At 34.9% G+C, this 11190-nt stretch overlaps 3 protein-coding genes across 3 annotated transcripts in view; 2 read left to right on the top strand and 1 right to left on the bottom strand.

The window, feature by feature from the left end:
- The window catches only part of LOC104814623 (cytokinin dehydrogenase 4), a 3656-nt gene extending 3241 nt beyond the window's left edge, over nt 1-415 (bottom strand). The window contains exon 1 of the mRNA XM_010542765.2: nt 1-415. Coding sequence (XP_010541067.1) covers nt 1-237 — 237 coding nt within the window. The 5' untranslated portion in view covers nt 238-415.
- Nucleotides 416-4579: 4164 nt separating this feature from the next.
- Nucleotides 4580-6491, top strand: LOC104814622 (transmembrane protein 258-like). The gene is made up of 4 exons (XM_010542764.1): nt 4580-4686; nt 4791-4891; nt 6023-6101; nt 6179-6491. The coding sequence occupies exons 1-4, from the start codon at nt 4684-4686 to the stop codon at nt 6224-6226; spliced, it is 231 nt and encodes a 76-aa protein (XP_010541066.1). The 5' UTR covers nt 4580-4683; the 3' UTR covers nt 6227-6491.
- A 244-nt stretch (nt 6492-6735) lies between these two features.
- LOC104814621 (WD-40 repeat-containing protein MSI4) lies at nt 6736-10914 on the top strand. Its single transcript, XM_010542763.2, has 16 exons — nt 6736-6827; nt 6967-7221; nt 7808-7871; nt 8022-8108; nt 8223-8285; nt 8412-8477; nt 8640-8714; nt 8887-8962; nt 9036-9231; nt 9383-9464; nt 9562-9635; nt 9789-9900; nt 9989-10063; nt 10149-10219; nt 10330-10429; nt 10556-10914. Exons 1-16 carry the CDS (start codon nt 6805-6807, stop codon nt 10655-10657), a joined length of 1521 nt encoding a protein of 506 aa, XP_010541065.1. The 5' UTR covers nt 6736-6804; the 3' UTR covers nt 10658-10914.
- The last annotated feature ends 276 nt before the right edge of the window (nt 10915-11190 follow it).

The raw sequence follows: 11190 nt of genomic DNA, 5'->3' as shown, positions 1-11190 counted from the left end.
AAAGCCGATGAGACGGGCGACCTCGGCGGCGGAGGAGGGGCAGAGCACGGCGGAGGGAGACTCGTCAGTGATGTTTCCGAAATCGTGGGATGCGGCGGAGATGGAGGAAGCGTCAGTGAGAATGGTTAGGTTTAGGGTTATAGGTAAAAAGACATCAATGCCCTCCTCCGATTTTGTTAAGCTTGGGATTGAACATACACTAATCGTGATTAGTATGGCTAAACGGAGATTAACCATGTCGTTAAGTATACGATGAACGAGAGGAGAGGAAATCAAGAAACGAATGATGATCGATGAAAATGTTAATGTTAATGTTTAATGACGTCGTATGTTGTTATGGACTTTGGTTGAGTCTTGTGACATGTATATATATATATAAAGTGAGAGAATGTAAAGGAGGTGTGTAATAGTATAATACAATAATTGCACGTGAATACTTTTTCACGAAATTCCGTTATTGTAGATGCAAGTTTTATTGTCCGAAGATGCAACGCATAATATATACACGAATTGAAATATATATATATAGTGCTTTGACTTTTGTGCTTATTGAATTGTTTTTGTTTCAATTTTTATTACCTTTTACATTGTTATCTAGTTGAATATAGTTTTAGTTTGAATATATAAAATTGTATTGAAAATAATAATACTGAATTTGATATAGTAATTAATTGATCGAGAATCAATTGTACATCGTTTTTAATCATCAAATCAATTTAATAGAATCAAATCCCAAAAATACTGAAAGAATTAAATTGTAAAAAATCTTGAAGATTTGTTATTAATCAAAATGGAAATGAATTTGAACGAATTGAAAAATATATAGAAATATATATAGTTTTTCTAAAATCAGAATGTGACCACCAAAAATAATTAAATTAAGATTTGTTACTATATGTTCATAAGTGTTGGGTTCGAATTCAGTGCCCACCAAAAAAGATATGAAAAATTAAGATGATTGACGTTTTAAATAAATATTATTAATAGATTTTTTAAATATTTTCCTTATGTAATATTTGGTGTAGGTTTTAACTTTTAAGCCTGCATATCATCCATATCGGATAGTCCAATATACACTATTTAATAATACGAGACAAAATAAATAGGATTCATAAGTATGTATGTTCATTTACACATTTCTCAAATCATTTGTTGAATATTATTGCGTTTTATTTCTGCATAACAAAATCCAAATTCATATATTTTTAATCATCTCAATTTTTTTTAATCTAATAAGGGGGTACAATTAATTAAATTATCCAAATTAGGTTTCTACAATACGAATTATTTATCAGTTAAAAATTTTCATTTATCCTTTTACGGTCATGGATTTTAAACTATACCTTGGAGGGATTGTGTGTACAAATTATGTACAAAAATATATTTCATAAAAATATATCATTATTGTTGCATCATTTCTAGGATATTATTGAATCGATTATTATACTACGTAGAATTTGTAGCATTTTTCTTTTTCATTTTGTTTGTAATATTCCTAAAATATATAACTTTTTTTCACGCTAGTATGATCATAATTTTTGTTTGTCAAACTTGGATATAATCTAAATTTATTTGTCTAATTATTTAAGAATTTTTTTCGCTATTTTAGAAAATTAACACAACGAAAAGGGATAAAAATGTCAAATAAAAAGAAAAATGAATGTGGTATTTGATAAGTTTTGTTTATTATATATATGTCTCTTAAGTCATTTCTTTTAATAAATGGGAAAGAGCAATATATATTTCAAAAAGAATATAATACATAGACTGATAGACACGTCTCAGATATATTTCTAATTATTGTGATTATATTAGATTCGACAGTAAAAATTTCTAAATTTTTGTACTGCATTATTTGGGATTTTTCACCAAAATGCAATATATTTATAATATTTAGACGTATAACGCATTTAACGAAAAAGTTTAAATAGGGATTATAAATCCAAAATATCATTTTTAATAATTAAAAAATATGTTTATATTATCTGGAATATTGTTATATATACATCTACTTTTTATGAACTTTTAAATTTAGATTCTTATATTAAATTATTTAAAAATTTTAATAGTAAAAAATGTTATATTTAACATTGATCTTCAAAATATAAAAAAAGACTAAAATTATATCACATTTGACTTTACAGTGTTTTATATATTGGTTTATTCTAAAATATTGAATACTAATTGAAACCGCCCAAAATCTTGTTCTGTTGGCCGGCTTTTGAATATTATACTTTTTGAAAGTAAAGTGTACGTATAAAAATATTAAACTAGTTCAGTAACTATGTATCTTTTGAAATTTAAAATTATAATTTATATTGATACATCACACGTCTTTATAACATGAACTATAATTGAAACTATAAAAATGATTCGAATAACTATTTTATATATTTTAATAATCATTAGATTTAAAAAAATCATAATATAAAAAGTCAATGTATAAAATGATAAGTTATTCTTTTTCGACAGAAAAAAACACAATTAAAATAACATATTTATAGGATACATTTTATTTGTATTAATAGTGGCAAGAGAGTAATTGTAGATTTAACATTAAGGTGTCGTTTCAGATTTCGGTTCGGTTTTAAAATGAATTATTCATTCTATAATAATTGTACCAAACTAGAATCAAATATTCATTGGTTCAATTCAATTCGATTCATAATATGAGTACCGAATAAGAATCAAAACTTTATATTTACATAAAAAATTTTGATTTTTATTCTGTATTTTTATCGATTTGATTCATGAATTATTTATTTAGTTTTAAAAATTATACCAAATTATTTATTTTATTTGGTTTGGTTCGATTCGATTTTGATTTGGAAACAAAATTTCAAATCGAAATGTTCACCCATTTATAAGAAAAAAAAATGTATAAATTTGATATAAAATAATACTATTTATGAATCTAAATAAAATAATATATGTTGATATACTTTTTCTTAATAATAAAATATTAATTTTTTTTTTGAATTTTTGGATTGTCGCTAAAAGTATATCAATATTTCCGCTCTCAATTTCAAAGGATGAAAAATATTGAGTTTTAAAATATTTTTATCGTTGTTATCGCATAAAGATAAAAAAAATCATTCATATCCTCCAGAAAATCATAAAAATAAGCAAATATTTTTTAAATTTGTAAAAATAGATTGATATTAGATACATTTAAAAAATTTAATAAAATATCTCAATATTAAATTTATAAAATATTTTTAGATTATGATTGTTGTAATTGAAACACGTAGCGTGACAAAGCAAAAGGCATTTTTTATTTTTCACCATCGAACTTACACTTTTGTGCATTTCGTAAATTCTAAGCAACAAAAGTCACTTGACACAATATTAATATTTTAATTGTGCGCCAGTTGTGAGAAATTAAGCATATATTTTTAAATAATTGGGCTAAACAATTGAATTATTTTTTTATAAATAAGGAAAAAAGAATAAGATTTCACTCTAATGGAGTAGTGAAAAACAAGGAGGATATCGCCGACACTCACCGTCCTGGCGATTGCAGTGCCCCCACGTACAAAGAAACCGCTGGGTCAACTGGAGGGTTTAATAATTCCATTTAAACACCGTTCTAACTTCTAAGTGATTTCCATTAAAACGTAGAAGAAGGAAACACAGTAATCCACAAAAGCCTTTGCAGATGAATTGCATGTATCGTCCGTGTTGATATTTTTAGTGGTAGCCGTTTCGGAATTCGGTTCGAAATTTTAGCAGTTTGATTCGAGAACGGTTTATTCGTTATTTTAAAATTTATACCAAATTAGTACTGTATATTATTCGGTTTGGTATAGTTTGGTTTTGGTTTCGATTTTTGTTAAAAAATTTAGTTTTTCTTAACAAAAAATCAATTTTTCGAAAATTTTATAAAGTTTGGTTCGATTCGGTTACGTGAAATTTGGTTCAATAAAAAATATATAGTTCAGAAATTTTGAATGGTATAGTTCACGAAAAATAACAAGATTTTCGGTTCGGTTTCGATGACCCCTTTTTTAGATAAATATTGTAATTTTCTTTGGTTTTCTATTTGCATATATTTCTCCATGTGTAAAGTTAATCGAGAAGAGTATATGATTTGATGTTATGCTGCAACGATCGACTCCCATATTATAGTTATCTTATTTATGAGTTTTTTTCATAAAAAATATTTTGTATAGTTGCGAATTATAATTTAATTTTGCAATGATATTGAGTATTTTAACTTAAAAAATAAGGCCAAATTATTTTCAATTTTGTCCAGAAATATATTTCACATTTTCACTCTGATTTTTTTTTTTTTTTTGTAATCGGAATCTTTCTCAATATTTTCATTATCAATAAGATGTAATGTAAAAAAATTTATATGATGTTAACCCAAAAAAAGATTGAAACGCAAATACAACGTTAAGGTTCTTCATGGTCACTACAGTTTTTCTTCTTCTTTATATTGTTAAATTTAATAGGGTGAAAATTAATATATTGTAAAATATAGTAATGATTTTATTACATGGGCTTTTTGATGTTAAGTATTGGGCCTAGGCTTAGAACCGGTTCATCAGATTTCTACAATTTGATAGACCGAACCAGTTTCGAACCGAGGGCTTTTTGCGTACGAACCTTTGCCCTCAAGATCAAAAAAGGTCCGGCACAGATCGAGGGGGAGACGAGCGGAGAGATCTCTTCTGCAAAATGGTAAGTCGAATTGGTTCTTGTTCTCTCTGATCCGAACGACTTTGAGATGAATTCGATCGTTTTTTGTTTATGTTTTCGTGATTCATATTGTCGTGTCTGAGAAGGTGGCGAAACCGATTGCGAGTCCGATTCCGGTGACCATGTATCCCACATTAGCGGTTTTCACACTGGCCATTGGCCTCTTCATTACCGCTTCGTTCTTCATGTAAGTTTCCTGGATCTGAACGCTAGTTCGAGCACTTGCTGTTTTGCTTTCTCTCCATTTCGGTTTCCTCGATATGCTTCGGTCTGGTTGTGGTTAATGGAGGTCAAAGAATTGAATTCGATAGATTTCTTCATTGAAATTCTAGTATAGATTTCATAAACTGATCGGCTTGAGGTAATTATTTGTCGATTATTCGTTCCAATTGCGCTAATTGTGATCTGTGAAGTGTCAATACTATAGCCATTGTTGGTCTGTTGCATTATATCAAAGTTGTTCTCTAAAAGTGTACAATGTCTTTATTGGACATGGAAGTTGCAAGTGAGCTCGTAAGATTAAGCGGGTTTTAGATACTTGAGGCGTTATTCTTAGGTGCATACAGAATTGAAGTATGTTTATATGATGGGTGAATTCTTGATTGTTAGTCATTACTTGCTTTGAAGCATGCGTTTTCACTGTTCATCTAGTATGCATTTCGTGTATTTGAATACGAGGGAATAGTGATTTTATGAAGCTTGACCAATATTCTTATTGCTTACTCTGGTTTCTGGTCACTATGCATTCTCAATTGCTAGTCTCCTAGTGGCTTTGCAAAGCTTTGGAAGTTGCTCTTCTTGGTCATCGCCCGTCTCTTACCCTCTGTTTCCCTCATTTGTGGGAATGATGCGTGTTTCTTACATGTTAAAGTTTTATCTTGTATGTGTATGAGATAGTTTCAGAGGGTAGACACTTCATGTTTTTTATTGGATCTTGAAAATGATAACACACAGATGATTTGGATAGAATATCATAAGGAAAAAACGAGTCTTTCCTAGCTAAAAGATTCAACTTCAGGGATTTTGGGATCACGGATCCATTGGATTTTGGCAAATGCATGCTGGTGGTGGCATGGCACCTCCTACCGAAAAGGCTTTAGCTTTAAGATGGGCTTGAGAATTAGACCTATATATTTCGTCTTTGCATTACTTCTTTACGGTCCCTTATTCCATACATGTGAAATAATCTAAATTTTTTCTTTCTTCTACCCATAATCCGGGTTAAGAAGGTTGGATATTCACTTCAACTCTTTAAGTTCCTGCAAGTAAAACCATTAGTTAGTAATAGTAGCACATGACATGAGAGTCTCTCTTGCAGCTATGAAGCTACATCCTCTAGAAAAAACCGAAGCCTCGGAAAGGAGCTTGTGACCGCGGCAATAGCGTCTGTCTTCTTGGTACGTTGTTCTTTCATTTATGTTACGATTAACCTTCTTGACTTCGTTTCGTTCATGATGTTTGTTTCAATATGTAGGGTTTCGGATCGTTGTTTCTGCTGCTAGCTAGCGGTGTTTATGTCTGATCCTCGCAACCTGTTGTCCGAAAGACGGCGACCTTTTTTTTTTGTTTACGCGATTCTTAGTTATAGATTATCGATGTCAGTGTTACCGCGATTCAGTTGGAAAAGCACCATGAACGCTCATCTTAGCGTTTTGAGGTCCAAAAAGACGTGTGTTTTCTGATTCATTCGTTCACATCTTGGCGTTTCCACGAACGCAAGTCTTCAGCGTTTACGACTCGGGTCCTCAATGCGCGTTGCGTTAATGAATCTCGAAAATATTTCATGATTCACAGTTTTTTTTTTTTCTAAACACGTCCGCAAAGCACAAATGGTCGTTTCATTCTTTTCAATTTCTCGTGTAAAGCCTTTTCGTGAGAATTAGAAGAAATTTTTATCGTTGTTAAATGCAAAACTCGTGTATTTACTGTCACGGAATTAAACTAAATCAGAGTAAAAAAAATAAACTAGACGAGGGGGAAAAGGATGTTTACACGTGGCAGACAATGAAAAAAAGGTAAATTGTAATTCGCGAAAAATAAAGACAGACGGTGTAAAGCAGAAACGGTCAGTATAGAGAGAGGGACAGTGAAAAGAGAGAAATGGGGACCGACGGAACAGCAGCAGCAGCAGCAGCAGCAGCCGGAGAAGGCAAGGAATAGCATCGACAGGTAACGGTCATTATCGAGCTTTATGTTCTTGTCTTGAGCCAAAGTTAGTGTTTTTGAACAGAGGAAAGCAAACCCATCTGGTGAATTCTTTTGAGCAGCAGCAGCCATGGCGGCGAGCGGCGGAGGAGGGACACCGGCGACGGGGCCGAAGAAGAGAGGTCGGAAACCTAAGAACAAGGAGGAGGAGTCGCAGCAGCAGAGCAGCGGAGGGAAGATAAAGGAAGGAAGCGGGAAGAAGAGTCACCAACCCACCGCCGACGAGAAGTACTCTCAATGGAAGGCTCTCGTCCCCGTCCTCTACGACTGGCTTGCCAACCATAACCTCGTTTGGCCCTCTCTCTCTTGCAGGTTCGTATCTCCCCGCCCCTCCCCCCCTTCTAGGGTTTTCGCGTTGCTTGTTCCGATGGTGGTTAGTCATGTGTTTCTGGGTGTTGTCTTGGCTGAGTATTCAGCTGTTTGGGTAGGGATAGGGTCTAGTTTGTCGCTTGGGTCATGTTATTGAATTGCATTTCCGCTTGGATTGTGAAAATGGCGAGAGAAATTGACGTTTTTTTGGGCCAGATTTAGTGAAATTATGGAGAAGTTCTAGTTAGGGTTTTAGGGTTTAGCGCCTTTGTGCTTTTTTTGGGAGTTCTTTTCCTCGAAGTTTTGACTTTTCAGTCATCATTCGATTTTTTGTGATTCTCTCTTATTTTTACACAGTTAACTATGGTGTATCAATGTTGGATTTTACGCGAACCCGCAAAAAAAATGTATGATATCTTTTTCAATTATTTAGTTACAAACACCCCAAAGGCTTTGGGAGTTGGCTGGTGATTTCGAGTTTATTTTTTATTTCCATGATACTCTGATTTTCTGATATTTAGCTGCTGTTGGATTTTGTGTCCAAGGGCTTCGACTTTGGCTCGCTGAATTGTTATTGATTTAATACCAGATGGGGTCCGCAGCTTGAGCAAGCAACTTACAAGAATCGCCAGCGTCTCTACCTCTCAGAGCAAGTGGGTTTGCACTTTCACTTGTATTTTGTCCATTTCCACAAATTATTCATGTTTTTGATTAATGCGTTTTTCGTTTCTTTGCCGTGCTTCTGGCTTACGAATTAGGGCATTTTTCTTATCACAATTTCTTTTTATTGGTTGTATCTTTAGACGGATGGCAGTGTGCCCAATACTCTGGTCATAGCAAATTGCGAGGTTGTAAAACCGAGGGTTGCAGCTGCAGAGCACATATCTCAGGTAATTAGTTTCTCTACAATGTTGTGTGCTTTCTGTCTTAATCATGTTTTCCGCTCCATGAAAGTTGTGTTTATGATACATTTCTTTGACTTATCATTCTGCATGTCGTTTCAGTTTAACGAAGAAGCCCGCTCTCCATTTGTGAAGAAGTTCAAGACCATTATCCACCCTGGAGAGGTGTGAATTCCCTTTTTGTTGAGATTCCTTTGCCCTAGCTTTCGTTTTTTCAGGCACTTTAATGCACAGAAAACTCTGTCGGGAGCTTAGGATGTATGCCTTCATTAACAATTTATGTTTTTTTAGGTCAACAGAATCAGGGAACTCCCCCAAAATAGTAAGATCATTGCGACTCACACAGACAGCCCTGATGTAAGCCGCAACTTTGACCACTTTTTATTGTCATCACAGCCCAAAATGAAAATTTCTTCTTTTGTCTGTTTCTTTTCGAGCACTCAAAGGGGCATCCTCTTCTTTATGGACATTGTCGATCTTTCTACTCACTTATGTAGAGTGCAATATTTCCATACTCAGGTTCTCATTTGGGATGTTGAAACGCAACCGAACCGTCATGCTGTGTTTGGAGCTGCAAATTCTCGCCCGGATTTGGTAAGCCCCCGTATAGGAATTGTGGTTACTCGATATGCCTTCTTGTGCATCATCTGAACAAGGCCATGGAATCTTGTTTTTCTGAATTACTTATATCAAAATATTTTTGTGATATCTTGTTAGTTGTTATGTACTGCTACTTGTTTCGCCATCTGAACAACGTTTCTCGTAGATACTAACCGGACACCAAGACAATGCTGAATTTGCGCTTGCAATGTGCCCTACTGAGCCCTTTGTTCTCTCTGGAGGTTTGTATTGGTGTGGTCTATGCTTTCCTCTGGCATGGTCTGCAAGCTTCTTATACGCCGATTTTTATGGCAGGCAAGGACAAATCAGTTGTGTTGTGGAGCATCCAGGACCACATCACAACAGTGGCTACAGATTCCAAATCTGCAGGATCTATCATCAAACAATCTGGGGAAGGTAATGATAAATCTGAGAGTCCTTCTGTTGGTCCGCGAGGAATTTATCAAGGGCATGAAGATACAGTTGAAGATGTAACGTTCTGCCCATCTAGGTAACTTCTGGAATCAGCAAATTTTTGTCTTTTCTTGTTTTCACACAAAATGTGTTGACTTCTATGCTTCTCTTCTTCTGTAAGTTTGGGCAAGCAAAATTTGCTACTTGGATTTTCTGACAGTTCTAATGTGTATTTTTATGTGTTGAAGTGCACAGGAGTTCTGCAGTGTTGGTGACGATTCTTGCCTTATACTATGGGATGCACGAACTGGCACAAGCCCTGTCATCAAGGTACCTTTCTTCTTAATTGTGTCATACATACTTCTGCTCTAGTTATAACTTCAGTTCAGGTTTTTATTCAATTTTTTTTTTTGGTTCGTGTTGGCAGGTTGAGAAGGCACATGATGCTGACCTTCACTGTGTTGATTGGAATCCCCATGACAACAATTTGATTCTGACAGGGTACGGAGACAAGTATTCATCATGTATCGGCAGATGATATGCATATGCTTAAACAAAATTTATGAACATGCGAATAGACTTCCTTCCATATTTGCATACATTGAATTGTGGGATGGTTTTTTGTTCACTCATCCCTGTGTGCCACTTGCTCAGGTCGGCGGATAACACTGTTCGGTTATTTGATCGCCGAAGCCTTAGCTCTAACGGAGTCGGTTCACCTATTTACAAATTTGAGGGTCATAAAGCTGCTGTTCTCTGTGTTCAGGTTCTTAACAAATGGCTATTATTCCTCATCATATGTTTGGTATGAGTATACCCATTGCCATCTTACACCATTTTGTCACCAATTTTAGTGGTCTCCTGACAAGTCATCTGTATTTGGGAGCTCTGCGGAAGATGGCCTATTGAACATTTGGGATTATGACAAGGTTTGTATATTTGTTCAGAGATGATTGTACTCTTCTTTCCAATTTATATCGTAGTCAACATATGTAGTTCACGATTCTGAAACAGGTGGGCAAGAAGTCTGAGCGTGCAGCCAAAGCTCCTCCTGCCGGGCTGTTTTTCCAGCATGCTGGTCACAGGTTGTTAAGGCCCTCCTAAGTTCCCGCAATTGCAATTGCTTTTCTGAATGATTGTTCTGAAATGGGCTCTAGATTTTCTCATTTTCCCGTCTGATTTTGATTGATTTTAGGGATAAAGTCGTGGACTTTCACTGGAATGCATCGGACCCGTGGACTATTGTCAGTGTTTCTGATGACTGTGAGAGTACTGGTGGTGGTGGCACATTGCAGGTACGATTTGTTGCTCTGTAGTCAACCCTGTTGACCTATATCACACATTGTGTGTATGTACAATAAGCAAAAATTGTATTTTGCGAAAAACCAAAAACTTAATGTGGTATCTTCACTTCTTCACAGATATGGCGGATGAGTGACTTGATTTACAGACCAGAAGATGAAGTCTTGACCGAGCTGGAGAAGTTCAAGTCACATGTTCTCTCTTGCGCCCCCAAGCCTTGAAAAGAACATCTCTCTCTCTCTCTCTCTCAGGGTATGACTAACTAGTAAAGCTGATGCGATTTAGGTATCTGTTCCATTCCAGGAACCAAGGAGATTCTGCTTTTTTTTTTCTTTCTGTAGTGTGGTTATCAGAGAGATTGTTAGGTTAGGGCGTTTAGAATTCTTCGTGGTTTTTGCTTCTTGAACATGTTTCTTTCGGATTGGCTTCTTGACTGGTAGAACTGCTTTTATTGTCGGTATTTGCCTTGAGCAGGTGACGGTGTGAATTCTAACTCAAGAGAGAAAGCCACCTTGATCAAAACCCCTTCTTATTCCATTCCCAAACCAATTGGTATGAACTTGCATCTCACTGAACCTGTCTAGTCCGGTTTTCCCCGGTTTAGTTCTATGATTGGGTAAACCAAACCGACACAACCCGACCTAAGCGTCCACGCAATCTATAGTGCGACATAGGGAATAAAACTCGTGGGTTGTGTAGGTAACAGCTAGTAGTGGCACTGGCTAGTAATTGCAAAAAAAAAAAAAAAAAAAAA

Source organism: Tarenaya hassleriana, unplaced genomic scaffold (assembly GCF_000463585.1).
Source record: "Tarenaya hassleriana unplaced genomic scaffold, ASM46358v1 Cleome21, whole genome shotgun sequence".
NCBI classification, from domain to species: domain Eukaryota; kingdom Viridiplantae; phylum Streptophyta; class Magnoliopsida; order Brassicales; family Cleomaceae; genus Tarenaya; species Tarenaya hassleriana.
The sequence above is the reverse complement of the archived record's forward strand: the minus strand, read 5'-3'. Positions and strand labels throughout refer to the sequence as shown.